Source organism: Mastigoproctus giganteus, chromosome 3 (genome assembly GCF_048544385.1).
Source record: "Mastigoproctus giganteus isolate SK-2022 chromosome 3, ASM4854438v1, whole genome shotgun sequence".
Classification (NCBI taxonomy): Eukaryota; Metazoa; Arthropoda; class Arachnida; order Uropygi; family Thelyphonidae; genus Mastigoproctus; species Mastigoproctus giganteus.
In genome coordinates this window covers 230491475-230510796 of record NC_143577.1, presented here as the reverse complement: position 1 = coordinate 230510796, position 19322 = coordinate 230491475, and the positions used below count along the sequence as shown (strand labels likewise).

Below are 19322 nucleotides of genomic sequence, written 5' to 3'. Positions count from 1 at the left end.
CTTCTTATACACTGTATTCACCAATTCATCATAATGAAATTCTTCATCCTTATCTCAGGATGGCACTACAACATAAGCATAAGTTGACAACAACCAGATACTCATATTGTTCAATTTTGCTTATGACACTCCTGGCATAGTTCTATATATTAAGTTTATATTCTTACATCCCTTATACTAGTTAAGAAAATTTCCCCTTTTCTGCAAACCCCATGTCTGCAAACTTCTACCTGCAGATTTAAATCAATATAGTTGTATGTTATCCATTCTGAGTTCATATACAATATTCTCTGTATAACAGAATAAAATGGTAGAAAAACAGCTGATGAAAGCTTTTGCATTTTAATAATCTAAGCTGGATACCTGCATTTTGGTGGAGTTGAACTTAGAAGTATAAGAAGAAAGGGATTAGGGAGGAACAGTTCAGTCAGACGTGAAGTTGTCTGAATAAAGGCGGCACGCAGTGTCCTATCAATGATTTATCACACCTTTGCTTGTAGAGATAGGAATGTCATAATTCCACTCTATAAAGCAATTGCAAAACAGTACTTGGAATACTATGTTCAAGTATTAGAGACTACGCCTAAAGAAAGAAAGACACTTAGCTTCTTAAGAGTCCAAAGGGAGGAAATGCACCTGGTGAGATCAACAGAGGGATATCTATATGAAGAAAGACCTCAAATATGTAGCTACAGTGTTTAATAACTAGGTACCTTAGAGGAGACCTGATTGAAGTATACAAGGCTCTGAAGGGAGAAAGTAAAATGAATGAGGGTCGAATTTTCACTTTTATAAATGATTTCGGAACTAGTGGGCCATGAATTCAAATTTACAAAGGAAGAGGTTTAGATTGGATTGCAGAAAGTTTTATTTTAGCCAGAAAGTTGTTGATCACTGGAATAAACGGTCTCCATGAGTGGCTGAGGCTGACAGCTTGGAGAGATCTAAAGGTCAACTATCCAGTTGACCTTTAGATCTCCCCAAGAACAAATATGTGACTTGATTTTTTTATTTTATTTTATTATTTACTGATTTATTATTATTATTTTATTATTTTGGCTTGTGCAGAAAAAGTCTTAGGCTTCCTTGCATGATATGGCTAATAATAATGATAATAATGGCCTGGAAATGGTTGAGGATGGCCAGTAACACTGAAAAAGTGAGATGTGTTTCAAGAATTTCTGTATCACATAGATAACATTAAAACAAAAGAAATAAGAGCACACATTAAATTAAAATGACTTTTTAAAGTTCATCACTATGTTTACTTGAACAAATCTGAATAAGTAGAGTATACAAAGAGATGTTTATAAAAATTTGAACATTTAAAAATGCACAAACAAATCAAATGTTTAAAAACCGTTTATAATTAATTACACTTACATTCTGTGTCAGTACAGTACTGTGTCCCTGGCCTGCACCAAGTGCAATGGCTGGTCTTTCTAAAAAGAATTCAATGATTTTTGGTTCACATAAATCTTCAGGTTTCCCATGTCCTAACTGGCCATGAACTCCCCAACCCCAGCTGTATACTCTACAAAGAAGAAACCACTAAAGTAATTTTATAACTTAATAATTAACAACTATATTTTTTTGAAACAATAGGCATTACAGAGCAGGACTCCCTTTACAATGTACAGAGTACAAATAATATGAAAACATTTACAAGTACACAAACATACACAAAACAACACTAATAAATAAGCACATTTATAACTACTACAACATCCTCTACAAATAGTGACAAATGGGCCTGGAGTACTGGGGTCCATAGTTTAACAAATAGATATTTATTGTATACCCAATATAAAATGAAATATAAGTACAATTTCAGTAGCTTTCGGAACTCGTGTCCCTTTCTCAACTGACAGAATTTTTGAATACATTACAAGCAAAGTGTGGCACGTTACTCATTCGTCATTGTTGTAGCACGGACGTGTGCTGCCTTGCGCCAGTGATCATCCATCAATAAAACGGTTGTCTCCAGGATTGGATGTATATGCATGCCTCTCTGGCGATTTAATGCCTTAGGGTTGTTTATTATGTTTAGTGACTCTAGCCATAGGCGGTGGCGAAAGTGTCGCGCGTGGTCCACTATCTCAAAGTCACGCTTGGGGTCAAGATCGTGGTTGGTAGCCCAAAAGTGTTCTGCAAGCACGGACTGGTCAGTTTCGGCAAGCCGGATTGCTCTGTCGTGTTCCGTGAGGCGATCCTGGAGACGTCTCGATGTCTCACCTACGTAGCAACTGTTACAGGTCCTACAGGTGACACGGTACACTACATTGCTGCGTAAGACAGGTGTGACAGGGGTCTTCACACTGGAGACAAGTGAACGTAGGTTCCTACCTGGTAATTGCACACATTTGATGTTGTAACTTCTCAGGATCTTCGAGATACGTCCTGACACTCCTGGATAGTACGGAATGTAGGCGGATGATATGTCGACTTGCTTCGGAGGTCTTGGGTTGGAAGTAAGTTCTTGTGCCTGTAACAAGCATCTGTTTAGTACATGGGATGGATAACCGCATCTGGTTAGGTCCGCCTTCACACGGGAGATCTCGTTACGTCTAATTGTGTCGGTGCTGGAATGGCTCCAGGCCCTGGAGAACAGGGTGCGGGCAGTGCTATTGAGATGGCTTGGAGCGTGGCCGGACCCGTAGTTGGTGAATTGACCGCACCACATGGGTTTGCGGTATACTGAGGTCTCTAGATGTGGGCCTACGCGATGCACTAGCACGTCCAGAAACGGGAGCGAACCGTCCACCTCTGATTCTACGGTAAACTTGATGAAATTGGATAGAGAGTTGAGGTATTCTAGTAGTACCGTTTCAGAACCACGTGGTATTATGGTAAAAATATCGTCGACATATCTACACCACGTTGTAATAGGTGTAGGTGGGTTCTGGTGTATCTGCTTCTCCAGATCTTCCACGGCGATGTTAGCTACTACGGAACTGACAGGGGCACCCATAGCAGTGCCATGTACTTGTTTGTAGAGTGAGTCTTCAAAGGTGAAGATGCTACTAGAGAGGCATAGGTTGAGGGCGGTACAGATGTCATCAGTGGATAGTGACGTCCTGGATTGGAGGCTTAAGTCGCTCTCAAGGAGCCTTCTGGCGCAGTGCACGGCCTGTTGGACGGGAATCGAGGTGAATAAAGAAACCACGTCAAATGATGCCATGATAGAGTTATCAGGGATTGAAATGTCCTTAATGGTGTTAATGAATTCGCTGCTGTTTTTAACGGTGTGAGATGTATTACCTATAAGAGGCGAGAGGAGGCTCGCGATGTGTTTGGACAGTTCATACGTTGGGGCACTGCAGCAAGACACTATAGGTCTGAGAGGAATACCCGGTTTATGGATCTTTGGTAATCCGTAGAATTGCGGTAGTTGGCAGCCAGTAGCACGCAGAAGATGGTGAGTCGCGGTCGGGATCTTCTTATCTTTAAGCCATGCGTGGACAAGTTTATTAACATTTGCTTCCAGACGTTTCAAGACTTTAACGGGAGGATCAGGTAGAGGTTCATATACGTTAGGATCGAGTAATAGGGCCAAGGCTTTCTCTCGTGTCCCTTTCTCAGTTGAGAAAGGGACACGAGTTCCGAAAGCTACTGAAATTGTACTTATATTTCATTTTATACTGGGTATACAATAAATATCTATTTGTTATCCTCTACAAATATTATAGGACCAGTATGTTAATACAAAGTTATGAATAAAGCTTCAAAAGTTAGGAATATCATTTACAATCAAGATTCCACAAGGAAAGAAGCTTTACAAATTTAAATGTGTATGGAGGGGTTAGAATGCCAAAGGGCAGTATTGAATGTATGATAGATTTTGGAACTTTGCACACAAGGTGTGCAATGAAGTTCTTGGACTGTTGAAATAAAAAGAACACAAAGTGAAGGAGCTCAAAAATGGTTTTATTTTTATTCAAAGTAATCACCAGCTGACTTAATGCACTTATTACACCATTCTAAAAGTTTCTGAAAAGAGTAAGCGAAGACATCTAAAGAGATGATATTCGGTTCAGTTTTTCTTTATGTCCTCAACATCCTGAAATCTCTTTCTTCTGAGGGCAGTTTTCACTTTGGGAAAGAGGAAGAAGTCAGCTGGTGCTAGATTGGGTTAGTTGGGTGGATGGTTGACATGAACAATGTCATGTTTTGTCAGAAATGTCTTCACAACAAGTGTGGAATGGACTGGAGTATTGTTGGGCAACAAGAACCAGCTGACTTTCTCTCAAAATTGTGGCCTCACCCAGGAAATGCACCTCAATCATCTTTGAAGCACTGACTCTCTATCTCTCTCTCCTTCAAGTACATTCTTCTTGTGAACCACAAAAACAAAATTGGCATTGTCTTGATCCTGGGCTTCTATAAACAAAACGTTTTGGGTCTTGGTGATGATTTTGAAGGCCACTGCATGCTCTAATGCATCATCTCTGAGTTGTAATGGAACACCCAACAAGTGATAATAGAGTCAAGGAAATTAGCACTGTCTTGACAAGTCTGGACAAAGTCTTCACATGATGACCCACTTCATTTGCTTCTGCTCATCTGTGAAGTTGTGGGGCACAAATTTTGCAGACTTTCCATTACTCTAAATCTTCATGAAGAATGTGACAAATAAATTGTCTCCTTATTCATATCCAACTCATTAATCATCATTCTGAGGATTGGTCAAACAATGATCTCTTGCAATAATTTCCAAAACTTTTGCAACTGTCTGATCATTTCAAGAAGTTGATGGCCACCCACATCTTGGATCATGTCATGAACATCCACTTATAATAAAGAGCCTTAGGCTTCCTTGTACCATATTTAAAAATCATTCAAGCACACTCATACGACTTAACATTTCATCACCATAAAGTTAACATTTCATACATTTCTGTTATAGAATTTTTCAAATTTAAAGCAAAATTTGATATATGTTCGTTGCCCCATTCCAAAATTGTGACACTCAGCATTAATGCTACTAACAAAACTTGCAACCTGTCAGCTTACTGGACAATCTCTGTACCACCATTTTTTGGAAGTATGAACCACAACATACCACCTTTAAATTTTCAAACTCACTGAATTAGTACTTCAAATTCATGATATGTGAGTGAGTTTCAAACTCACTCATATATCATGATTTTGAAGTACTAATTAAGTCATCTGATGTGGACACTAGGGAAAAATAAAGCGTATGGATCGAGAAAGACAATTGAAGTTTACCATTAATAAATGCAAGATACTGTATACAGCAGTTTGTTTGTTTGTTATTTGGTTTTTAGGAGCATTAGCAACTAAGGCCATATTGCTCCATCATACAGACGTGATAATCTAAGAATAACACATCAACTGGATGGTTGATGTATCATTATTCATTCTCTACTACCTTGAGTGGTGGAGAACGAAAAAGACTTAGGGTACAGTTTGATATGAAGTTCTCTGACAGTGCAAACAGGCTGCTAGGACAGCTCATGGGGCTATATTAATGACATACAGCAATTTTTCCAACAGAGACAAGGAGGTGATTATGCCACTGTATAAGACAATTGTTAAGCCATATCTTGAATACTGCATACAGGTCTGAAAGCCTCATTTCAGAAAGGATGTAGATCTGTTGGAATGGGTACAGAGAACAAGCTATAGTCAGCGACACAAAACAATACTCTTACCAAGAAAACCTTCAGTTCTGCAAATTGTAGTGCCTGGAAACTAGGTATCTGCAAGCAGACCTGATACTTAATGCAAGGAATATACAGTAAACCCTTGCTATTCGCGGGGGTTACGTTCCTGAGAAATGCGTGAATACCGAAAACGCGAATACTGAGTTATGGCTCCCATAGTAATAAAGGGGTTCCGTTCCAAAGTATGAAATATATAAGAAAAACTAGTCTAAAATTTTGTCTATGTATGTATTATATGTACCTTCATAATATGACTATGTACATAGACAGTATGTAGTGAAATGCAAGCATATGGCATCGAAATGAAAATAAGAAACAATTTAATATTAAATGTAACATTTATTAGAAATTTCAAACAATTCTTTCAAACCAGTGTCTTTGCTAGCTAAAAAACTTATCCCGCCAGTGCTATCACCAGTTTCTCTGTTTGTTATTTGGTTTTTAGGAGCATTAGCAACTAAGGCCATATTGCTCCGGTATATGCGGTGGTCATTCCCTGACCTTTCCGCATCCTCCGTATTTGGTGGTGACAGACTCGAACCCCGGTCTAATCAAGAAGCGTGTGCTATGCACTGCTGCTCCTTCCCACCTGGCTACGGAGGCGCCCCAGTTTCTCTAAAGTGTTCATAAAGGTGTTTTGCCTTTTCATGAATGATGAGTGAACTTAACGGAATTTTATTTTGAGTTCGGTCTTCTATCCACAGATTTAAAGCGTTTTGAATTTTTTCTAATTTAACATCACGAGTTACAGAGCAAATTTTTAAAGCAATTAGCGCGTTTTCATGGACACTACGGTGGATTTTTTCTTCCGATTTTTTGATTGATCGTACCGTTGACTCATTGATTTTATAATGTTTTGCCACTGAGGAGACACGTTCACCATTAGAAATTTTGTCTAATAACTCAATTTTATTTGCTAATGTCATCGCCTTCTTTGATCTTTTCACATTTCCCTTGTTATTTGTAGCCATATTTTTGTAAGGGTTAGAAAGAACTTGTCCACAATAAGTCAATTTCTTCTGTTAACACACTCGAAAAAGTCTGTTTTACACTGCAAAACAATAGATTTATCACTTTTGTAAGCATACCAATTTATAAATTGGTAAATTTATTCAATTTATAAGCATATAAATTAAAAGCAAACGACGAAACCTTCCATGACAAGCGCATAACACATACCGAACAAGGATTAGCGAGAAATATCCACGCTCGCGATTTTGTCACCCCTCACCCCCCAACCACTGAGCGCTGTTTTGACTGGGAAAGATAATTTTAGCCACACCCACGTTTTTTTATGGCGGAAAATGTTCACGGCGCTTTAAAATTCACATTTTTTTAGGTTTCATTTTATATTAAATCAGTGACCGCGAATACAGATACAGCAATAGCGAGGGTTTACTGTATTAATAAACTAATGCCAGAAGTATATTAAATAAAACTGATGAATCTGAAGTGCTAATTAAGTCATCTGATGTGGACATTGTGTATGGGATATACTGTTCACAATGTGTATTGTGCACAGAAAGGAAAGATAAGAGGAGGGAGAGTGTTATGGTCTTGTTAAGATGCGTATAGAATCTAAGATATTGCACCAGATTGACTTGGGTGGTCAGTGCAATGATGAGTCATTTTGGTGTAAAACATCCACCAGGAAAACAAAAATGAGAGTAACAGTAGCTATAGACCAAATGCACATGGCAAGTATAATACACAACTACAGAGACAAATAGAATAGGTCAGTATATCAGAACGCCTTATTATGGGGAAATTTTAACTTTAATATATATATATATATATATATATAGACTGGAATTCCTACATAGAAAATTCTAGATGGAAGGCATTCATGCAAATAATTATAGAAACTACTACAGTAAGCTTTTATACAAAGCTTAAGAGAAGAAAGTTTTTTATACAAAGAGAAGGTAGCTTAAGAGACTGTTTAAGGTTTAGACATAAATGGATGTCAGATGAAATGATAAAATTAGTTTAAAAAAAAAAAAAGTAGAAAAGTTGATTATAAATCATAATCTGCAGAAACCGACAGTAAGTATAAAGTAGTCTGCAATCAAGTCATAAAAGACTGCTATAAAAACTGGAGCAATGGCATTAAGGGTAAGTTACTGGGATGGATAAAGGGATGGTTGAGTGGGAGTAGAAGACAGAGCGTGGTTATCAATGAGCACTGCTCTTTGTCAACTAACATTATAATAGTGTTACTAAGGTTATAATAATAGTACCGGGCCCATTGTTGTTTTCACTATTTATTAATGATACTAATGAAGGTATATCAGGCTTAATGTTTAAGTGTCAGATGACTAAGGTTTGGCAGGGTGGTTAATGACAGTAATCAAGGTGTCTGCAACAAGATCTAGAAAAATTAGGCTGATGGGCTGAGAAATGATAGTTGAAGTTTAACATTGGAAAATGCAAGGTACTGCATATGAGTAGCAATAATCCCAGATTAACATACCAACTGTGTGGTACTACATTCAGCATAGTGGAAAATGAAAAAGGCCTGGGGGTAATTGTGTAGTCAAATATGAAATTCTCTGAGCAGTGCAGATGTGCTATCAGGACAGCTCATGGCTTTGTCAATGATATACAGAAACTTTGCTAGTAGGGATAAGGAGGTGATTATCCCTTTTATGGCCTCCATAGCTGAGTGGTTAGGAGTGGGTTGTTGTTGTTGTTGTTTTGGTTTTTAGGAGCATTAGCAACTAAGGCCATATTGCTCCGGGATATGCGGTGGTCATTCCCTGACCTTTCCACATCCTCCGTATTTGGTGGTGACAGGCTCGAACCCCGGTCTAATCAAGAAGCGTGTGCTACGCACTGTTGCTCCTTTCCACCTGGCTACAGAGGCGTCCTTAGGAGTGGGAGTGCAGTGGCACATGCTCTTTGAGTAGACCGGGGATTCAAGCCCCTGACTGCTAAATACGGTCAATCTGACAACCTGCACTGGACTAGCGTGGCAGATTATGGTCCACTTCTCTCAACGTGAATTGTTGAGGAGGCTTCCATCTTGCAGTGGATTGACAAGGGCTGCAGATTTATTTATCCCTTTGTACAAGGTCATGGTTAGGCCGCATCTTGAGTGCTGTATACAGGTTTGAAGGCCTCATTTTAGGAAGGATGTAGATCTGCTGGAATGGGTGCAGAGAAGGGCAACGAGATTGATGAAGGGTAAAAAAGGGTGCTCTTAACAAGAAAGACTTGAGTTCTGCAAATTGCAATGTCTGGAGACTAGGCAGCTGTGAGGTGATCTGGTTGAGTTGTTTATATCATTTATGCCTTGAATGGACTGAGTAAGCTCAATGTTGATGGTATTCTTTCTTCCTCTTGCTGAGACTACACACATGAGGTGGCATAAATTCAAACTGAGGAAGAATGGTTGCAGGATAGATGTGCAGAAGTTTGCCTTCAGCCAGCAAGTGGTTGATTGTTGGAACAAACTTCCATTGTTTCATTTCCTTGGTAATTCATCACATTGTGGAAGTGGGTAGTTTGAATAAATTCAAGAAAGAAGTAGACAAATTCTTGGAGGGGAGGGAAGAAGGAATGGATGAATGAGGTTTGTAGTTTTTTTTTTTTTTTTTTTGCTGATAAGCTTTTAAGACTACTTCCTTGCATCACTAAGTTCATGGGGTAAGGTAGGAAAGCTAAGATAGATTATGAGAAGTCTTTGGCTAAGAATATGAAGAAAAGTAGACAAAGAATCCTTTGCGTTTGTTAACACTAGAAGGAAAGGGATGAACCAGTGTTCCATTAAATGTGAAATAGTTAATGATTAGCCTTGCATGGTGAAATATGGTGGCTGTTCTGCAGGGTGTACAATTGAAGAGCAGTAAGTTGTGTTTTCTGCAAGCCAATGCACACTTGGTAAAAATATTCACAAAGAAATGGTCCACACTTGGCAAAAGCTGTTTAGAAAGGGCTTACAACCGGGTTAAAAAATTTTTCACACAGACATCCAAAACTCGAGGGCAATGCTAGATCAAGATGTCTGATTGAAACTGCAATCACTTAAGGTGTAGTCCTAATGGAATCAATGATCTTCATCTACATGTATAAGAAGTGACAAGTATAACAGAACCTGAGGGATGTTCCCATGGCTTAGCCAAGGGGGTTCCCAAACTTTTTGGTCAGAGACCCCCTAAATAAAAATTCAGTAATAACAAAGACACCAAGAGCAATAAGCTTCAAGTTAATATATTTCATAAACAATATTTTTTAGCAAATGTATCCAATTATGATTTGCAATGCACATTAAAAAAATTTAACGAACACTAACACTTACTGCATGTCTAATGTGAAGGATGTGGTTGGTGTGCTTTTAGAAGAGAGGAAATATTGGGTTCGTGATTTGTTAGTTTTAATCTTAGATCTCCATTATTTTCAAGATCTAGTCGATTTCTCTGTTTAGTTAAAATACTGTTAGCGTGGCTAAATTCAGCTTCTACCATGTATGAACTTGGATAGGTCAATAATAAAGGCTTGACAGTTTTATACAGTTTGGGGTAGTTTTCAATAATATTTTTGCTTGTCCAAAATCACCTGAAACTTTCTTTTGAGTGCAGTGGTTTAGCTTCTAGGTCCATCTTCATTTGAATAATTTCCTCTTGCAAATCCAGATCCAAATCGTCCCTATCACCCTCTGCATGAAATGGAGACATAATCCATTCTGGGACTTTCATATCTTCGAGATCCTTGAATCTATTTTTAAAATCTTCTTTTAAGCATTCGAGGTGAGCTACGTAAATAAATATGTCGGCATCTGAAAAATTTCCTTCGGCTTCTTGTTCTAAAGATGACATATTTGGAAAGAAGTGAAAATTTCTACGACCCAGTGAAGTTTTGAAGCGCATTAACTTTTCTTGAAATCCCAAAATAATTGTACGACTCTGTATAATTGTAATGTCTTTGCCTTGCAGTTTTTTTTGTGCTTCATTGAATTTTGAAAATATATCAGCAAGGTAAAAGAGATGGTTTTTACACTGACTTTGATGGTTGTCAAAAGGTAACTGTTTGCAAAAGCTTGTAGAACTTTATAACTTAGTGCTCAAACAGAAATTCCACCACTGAGTTATAAAGTTCTACATGGCTTTGCAAACAGTTATCTTTTGACAACCATGTTACTTCTGTATGAAGAAGCAATTGGTTGAAATTTTCATCATTTTTTTTTCACATAGCACAGCAAACAGTCGGCTGTTAAGAGCATTTGCTTTTATTTTATTTATTACCTTAATACAAATTTTCAAAGCGGCATGCAATTCTTCACTTACGTTTTTTGCAACAAGGTGTTGTCTGTGTAAAACACAATGTACTGTTTGTATTTTAGAATTTTCTTTTTTTAGCTAAAGCTAAAAATCCTCTGTACTTACTAACCATAGGTGGAGCCCCATCCATTGCAATTGTGGCTATATGTCGTACTTTTAAAAATACTCTTGCACACATCCAAAAATTATTTCAACTTTGGAATCAGTTTTTAAAGATTTGGCAAAAAGGAATTCACCAATTACTGCTTTTTTACTCTTACTGTAATACCGTACGAATAACATTAAAATATTTATACTTCCAAATGTTGACTCATCTAATTGCATAGCAAACAAACTCTTTCAGCTCTGAATTTACTGTTGTTTGGACATCATTTGCCATCTGAGCAATCCTCCATGGCGCTGTATTATTACTAAGTGGAATACTCCTCAAAACTGGATTAGCATCCTTTTTCATAACTCACTCTATTGCTATTTTTATAGAGGGTAGAATTATTTCTTCACCAAGAGTATGTGGTTTTCCTTTCTTTGCAATTAGGAGAGCAATATCATACGATGCTTGTAGTCCACCACTGGCTGCCGGTAGCAGACGATTTTATAAAAGGCTGGCTTAAGCGTTGTACGATTTAAAAATTTTTCCTTCATTGTCTTGAAATATTCAAGGTCTTTTGTTGCTTTTATCATTATGCTGTTTTTTAAAGTTTCTTTCATTTTTGAAGGTTTCATAGCATCATTGCTAAACGTTTTCTCACATAAAAGACACATTGGTTTTGTTTCATTACTGGGAGAAGGCACAAACCTGAAATTTAAATATTCTACTGAATTTTGATGACACTTCTTTTTTGCATCAGACATGATCATTAGATGTTTTCATAAGAAATTATTTCAACACAACTCGAACTCTTACTAAAATAATTTTAATAAGACACTATTAAAACAAAATGAATAATCTACTCCCAAACACTGCAGAACAAAAATATCTACTGACACTAGAAACAGTACTGAAGTTTGACGACAACAATGGCGGTAAAACGAAAACTGAGCATGACCACTAGAACAAAAATGTACTTGGACACTAACTAAAACAATTTATCTATGTTTTCAAGGGCACACAGTGATTGTCACCTCACTGCGTGTTACTCGGAGAAGGGAGAACTCCCCTCCCTCCAGTGCCATTTGACCATAAACACGCTGTTCAGTGTAAACTGCGAAGTCGGTCGTAGGAGACACATTATTACCATGCTACATTATATATGCGTTGTTCTCTTTGAGGAAAGCTGAAGTGAAATGAATTACCACACTTCATCCTCTTCTTCAGATTTTGAAGAAGATTTAGAAAATGATTTTATTATAGCCAAGAACAGAGGTGGATTAAGGATGAAATAGGCCCCCAGCCATATTTAATTTTGGGGCCTGGCTGAGAAAACAAAAAGGAGTAAGCAATGGATACACAATAAACTGTAAAAGAACAGAAAAGGACGAATTCCATCATTTACTTAGAAGATGAAAATCATTTTAAGATGTACTTATGGATGAATAAAGTAGAATTTAATTTCCAATATAATCTAATTAAGGATGACATACAAGGGCAAAATACGCAATTTCGAAATTCAGTCAGCAGTAAGGAAAAATTAGTTGTATGTTTAAGGAAAGTTGAAATACTGCAAGTTTAATTTGGAATAAGAATTCATTCCGTCACAATACAAAACAAATTTTTTTAAAATTAAATTTAATAAAAAAAACAACTTCACAATGCTAAAAATTGAACTTGTTAGAAATTGTTATGAGTTGTACAAACTGAAATGATCAACTTGTTCCTCTAGATTTGTAAATTGTAATACTGTTGATCTATTTTCCTCCTTTGGCCATCTTTGAGCATCTATGTGACTAGACATGTTTCTATTATCATTTCCTCTATTTCCTTTCGTCAGCATGACAGAAAACTCATGCCGTAGGAAATTTTCTGCTCGAACCAAAAACTGTGAACTTGTGAGGATGTGAATTGGCCTTGAAGGCCAACGTGTTATCTTGCGACTACAGCCATTAACAACAGTTTGTCTCCGACCGATAAACAAAATGGAAAATATAGTGCGCTCTCTCTCTCTCTCTCTCTCTCCCATATATTTGATGTTTGACTTGTTTCCATGTAACCTCACATGAGGTGACAATAGTGTGATTCCACCCTAAGCCACTTTGATGACTGCCCGAGTTAATGACTTATTTCATTAATGACTTGTTTCGTATACTAATTCTAGATTTCTAGAATTATCTTTTGAGGAAATAGTTTCTTTAAAGACCCCTAAAATAATCTTACTGATCCCCAGTGGCTTTATTAGGAACTAAAGACCACTGAAACTTGCCCAAAGACCCCTGGGGGGTCGCTACTGGCCACTTTGGAAATCCCTGGTTTAGCCTATAACAATGAATGGTTGCCTCAAATTTCAAAAAAGTATATTACGTGATAAATTACCAAGGAAATGAAAGCTGAATACAAAACACACTACATGTCACTGGAACACCTCTGCCACAAAAGTTGGAGTAAGATGAAATGCTGAGCAGAACTGTCAGTGTCAGTCCATCTCTGTCAACCAAAATCAAAATACACACCATGCAACAGACGCATTTCTGGCTTACCAGTATTCAAGGCTGTGCTATCTATCAGCAGTGAAAGAAACAATGCTATTTCTTAAGACTGTTATGATATTTTTCTTGCACATTTTCAAAATGACTTGTGATACTGTGAATGTCATATCATATTACATACTTCCAAAAGAAGTCTATTAAGATTTGGACTAATGCTGTTACATGAGAATGTAAGGCCACATATAGCACATTACAGGACTTACCTCAACCCTAATTTGCCAAGAAGTTTATTTATTATTGTGTTATTTAGAAAGATGAAACAATTTCATTTGTTTGATCCACTTAAACAACAGCTATGAGGCAAATGTTTTTCTGATGATGCAGAGGTTGAAAATTATTTTACATCACTAGTTACAACAGCAACTGACATCTTTTTGAACAGCAACTTTCCAGAATTTGATAAAGTAATGGGACAGGTATATAAATATTTTATGTTTATGATTATGTCAAAAAATATATATATTCAAGTCAGCTTCCTGCTTATTTCGTGTTCTTTCCTTATTTTGTGGCTTACTTACTGTCTACTCTAATGTGAAGATGAATAAATAGCAGTCATAGAGGCCTGGTCCCCAAACTCAAGTAAATTTACTAATTTAAGTATTTATAAAATGCAATGAAAGTAATATGACCACTTACTTTCCTTCTCTTGTCAGAGCCAGGGAGTGATATTGCCCACATTCTACAGCAACAATATTCTCTCTAGAGAAGGATTCTATAAGAATTGGCCTACAACATCTTTGAACACTTCCAACTCCCACTTGTCCATAGCAAGAAGATCCCCATCCAAATACCTGAGACATTATTTTTTAAGAAAATTTTCATATTTACTATTGAAAACAGCTTGCTATTAAAATTTCTTCATTAATATAACATTCTAAAATGAAAGAGAATATATATACTCTATGTTCTCTGCACACTAGTTACTCACAGCTCAGTGATATGATTCATGTAGTAGAACGATACTGTTCATCTCAGTGTTGGTGTGTATGTTTGTATTATTTAAAACCCAATTGATTATAAATAATACCTTTGATTATAAATAATGACTTCTCATTTATGCGGTAAAATAACTTATATCTTCAAAATAGTAAAATAGTCTTTGCTATTCAACCCCTTACAATATTACGGAAAACACTAGAGCTATCTTGCCCAATCTACCATTTGGCAGCCAGCAGAGCAGTTCAGACAAATGGTATTGCTGAAAGATTATTCAGTCACTTATTCAAAAGATGCTTGTTTTATGACAGCTTGTTTCAGGGACTTACTGGTCACTCACCAGACAGCAACTGGTCTCTAGTGACAATTCTTAGACAAAAGCATGAAAAAGAAACTAATGTAAACTAATGTTATGTGGTATAAAGGTTATAAAGTTTTGTGTTATAAAGGTTACAGCCTATTCTATCGCTAAAAACAAGAAAAAAGAATTCTTTATTTCTGAGATATTAAACATTAATCATATATTACAAAACATAAAAGAAATTGAAATAACCCTCTAAAAGGTTATTTAACATCTAAAGCAGTTTTTCAAAGTGACTTCCATTTTATTCAATACAGTATTCAGCACTATAAATCCACAATCTTCTGTCATTCAGGTCTATTCTTAATGCAGTTCGTGTGGTATAGTAATACACGCAGAATAAACTGTGAATTTTATGTGAACTTCCCCAACACACACACACACACCACACAAAATATACAGGGCTGTTCCAACAAATCCATCAGTTACTATACTCCATATTTAAAAATCAGAAACATCACAGGGAAAGTAGACTGGTGCACTGTTGTACATAAGCCATATCCTCTGCCAGTTTTTAAGGGGGTTATGTCTTCCAATAGTTACTTAAAATTGTTCCACAGAAAATATAGGCATGCCATTCCTGAAAGCCTTGCTGGTAAAAAATATGGACCAATAGGATTTTTTTCAAGTACACCACACTAAACATTAACGGAAAAGGTATCTTTATGAGTGACAACTGTATGTGGATTTTCTTCAATCCAGGTGTGAATGTTGAAAGTGGAGAATTCTATTTCTTGCAAAACATGATTCATTTGTAACCATAACATAGCTAAGAAATTGAGAATCAAATGTACATTGCAAAATGAGCCACTGACACAAATTTCTACATTTATTCATAACTTATGGCAACAATACTTGTACAGGTGTACACAGTATACATCTGTAGAAGATGGATATAACTGTTTTGTGTAATGTACTCCATATGCTTGCAGATGAAACACTGACATTATCTCACAACCTTCTGGTACTTGTGATAGGAGATACCTGTATAGCATAACATATAAGTGTAAAGTACAATGTACTCTTCAAAATTCACAGTTCATCAAAATCTTGCTCCACCAAAATTTATTCATAATGGTTTCAGCATACCTGTTTCTTTAAGTCATCTATCCACAGCAGCAGATGTTTTACAATTTGGTATTTGTCAAGTTGGAAATTTTTAGGTGTATCCACAAACAGCAACTACAGAATTCTTATGAACCTCAGCATAAATTAAAATCATATTGGGTAACTCGGCAAAAGTAAACAGATTTGTAGTGTCTCTCTTAACATCAGTTTAACAAATGCTGTACTGAAAATATTGAGGTAGTCATCACGGAACTTGAAACTCAAGTAACAGATACACCGACACTGCAGTATGTATTCTGCACACTGGTTACTCACAACTGAGTAAGTGATATGATTCATGTAGTAGAACAACATCATTAATATCAGTGTTAGTGTGTATGTTTGTACTATTTAAAACCTATTTTACACAGTCATATTTTTATGACAAATTTGAACATAAATGTTTTACCATTTTACATAATGTACTTTAATGTTTGATATCCTGGAAATAAAGATTTTGAAAGATATGTTTATAGGAACTTTTTTCTTACTTTTAGCTGAGAATGTTACCACAATAGTTCCATACAATTTTTAAACACCTTATATATCATATTTTCAATTTGAACTGAACAATTCTGTTTTCACTGCTTTTTTCAGGAAACTGTTTTTTGAGGCCACCTCTTCTCAGATGAGGAACCAAGGGACGAGCTGTCACAGCTATCTTTGAAATTGGCAAAATAACCTTTGGTAATACCAAAGTAGTGCAGTATCCAATCAACTTGTAAAAAAAATTGAAGTTCATTCTGCTGTGAGACATAAAACTAATGTATTTTATGAACAGTGATAAGTTCTGCTGGCTGCTAAACACTAGTGTGCTAGACATAAAACCATTCTGGCTTTGTACCACATGTAAATCATTTTGGTGTGCATTTTATAAGCCTGCTTCCAGGTACCCCAATGTAGAGGATGAAGTAGCCCTTGGAACATCAGCTCCACCCATTTAAAAAATCAACATGGGGTGCAATGAGCACAAAACAACCAGGTCATAACACAGAAAGGCTTCTTCTAATAGTCATTACATTATTACATCATAACAAGAAATTTGGGTAAGGCAGCAAAACTAACCACACATCCAGGGTACCACTGAATGGTCCTGAATTTTATGATAGAGTAACCATTACTAAGATCCCTAACAAGAAATGTTAGCAGAATTTGAAACTTTGCGTTGAGGCCTTCAGTGGGAAGAAAATATATTTCAGTGTTTAAACAAATGCGAACATTTTTATGAACAGTAGAATCCAGTGTATAACAGAAAATAACCAAACATTTTATGACATAATTCTTAAAAGTGTACTAGTACATTGTGCGCATCATGTAAGTAGTCATTTCTTAATATGTATGTATTAATAAATCAATTGTTTTAAAATGTTAAAAATTTTATTCATACCACATATTTCTGAATTTACAGTATTTTTCACTGTTTAAAAGGTCATATTTCTTTATAACGAAATTTCTATTTAACGAATTTTTTCAAGGGAACAATCGATTTTGTTATATAGATGTCCGACTGTATTTGAATTACTATTTGACTACAAATTATTTTCCACTTCCACTAACACCATTTCTTCTGCTTTAGCTTCACTATTGGAGCTTTGTTCTGTAAAAAGGGTCAATAATTGGTAAAAACAGTTCTGGAAAAAAATCTCTTTTTTTTCCAGAGCTGTTTTTTTTTTTCATTTTTTGCTAATGAATAGGTCACTCTCATATGACTGACACAATAAACTCTTGTGTTATGTAAGAAGGAAAGGCTTTATACAAAGCTGTTTGAAAAGTAACAAAACTGGCAAAACTGCTTGCTGGTAATCTTGATCAAAAAAGGTGTGTGCATCACATTGCAGTATGACATTTGGTGAGTCAGTTGCACAACTGTAATTACTATATTCCATTGCTGTAATTCATATTTTTTAAAACATACAAAATGTATGTTTTAAAAAATATGACCCTTGTTAAACAAAACCAGACTTTTTTTTCTTTTTTTTTTTATTGTCCATAATCACTAGTGATAATTCGAAAATTGTAGATCTCTTAAAGTACCATTTATAACTGACACAATATAATAGCGTAGCTTAATTTAATTTATTATGATACTCACCTTTTTATAATCTGCATTGATGTTGGAATAAATTGGATGATAATTTTAAATTTAAGTTAGCGTGAATAAGTTAGGATTTAAAAACAGAATTAAAATGTGCGCAAGGAAGTAGAAGTGCACGTCTTCGTCCTTGGTTGTCAATGTTGAAATTTGAAACAATTTTAGCTATACGGTTGGAAACAGAAGGCCATTGGCCTTCTGTTTCCAACCGTATAGCTAAAATCGTTTCAAATTCTGTTTCCAACCGTATAGCTAAAATCATTTCAAATTCTGTTTCCAACCATATAGCTAAAATCGTTTCAAATTCTGTTTCCAACCGTATAGCTAAAATCGTTTCAAATTTCAACATTGACAACCAAGGACGAAGACGTGCACTTCTACTTACTTGCGCACATTTTAATTCTGTTTTTAAATCCTAACTTATTCACGCTAACTTAAATTTAAAATTATCATCCAATTTATTCCAACATCAATGCAGATTATAAAATGGTGAGTATCATAATAAATTAAATTAAGCTACGCTATTATATTGTGTCACTAGTGATAGCTGTTGAATTAGAAACTATGAACCAGAATTAAAGTCAAGTGTTTGGAAATACAAAAACTCATGTCCACCAAAGAAATTTTATATGGCACCTTTGTCTGAAAAAGTAATGCTGATATTTTTTATTTTTCAAACAAATCAGTGCATCATTGAGCTGACAAAAAAAAGTAATCAAGTTGGTGATGCACTGACTTGTTTAATGTTCAAAATGCAGTAATTCCACACCATTGTTTGCCTATTTTATTTTTGTTTCAAGATAGTGGTCAAGGTACTGGGGTCGGTTTTTCAATTCCATTTATACTGATATTTCACACAATTTGGTCTTGGTGCCATCAAGACAGTTCCAGATAGAAATATGAAAAATTCTTTCACAGTTGAGTACTGTACTTTGAAAGACACATGGGATTTAGGAAGGCAGAGAGTCACTCTGACTGCACAGAGAGAGAGAGAGACAGAACATACATCACATTATATTGCATGTTTAGTATTGTTGTTGACTCTGAATCAGATGGGTGTAATTGCTCATATCACTTCATTTGCGTACTTCTTTATATGTATATATGTACATAAGTTAACATATTTTATACATTATGGGTTTATCTAATTGTTGGTTAAACCACAACACCATTGCCCTGTTGAGGTCCCATATGCAGACAGTTTCATCGTTTTCTGATAG

General features: G+C 35.9%; 1 protein-coding gene across 1 annotated transcript in view; it reads right to left on the bottom strand.

Annotated features, from left to right (window-relative positions):
* The window catches only part of LOC150088829 (uncharacterized), a 247355-nt gene that overhangs the window by 102161 nt on the left and 125872 nt on the right, over positions 1–19322 (bottom strand). Inside the window, exons 19-20 of the mRNA XM_090370333.1 lie at positions 14243–14397; positions 1384–1534 (exon numbers count right to left, since the gene is read on the bottom strand). Of these exons, the coding sequence (XP_090226459.1) occupies positions 1384–1534; positions 14243–14397 (306 nt within the window). The remainder of the gene's footprint in view (positions 1–1383; positions 1535–14242; positions 14398–19322) is intronic.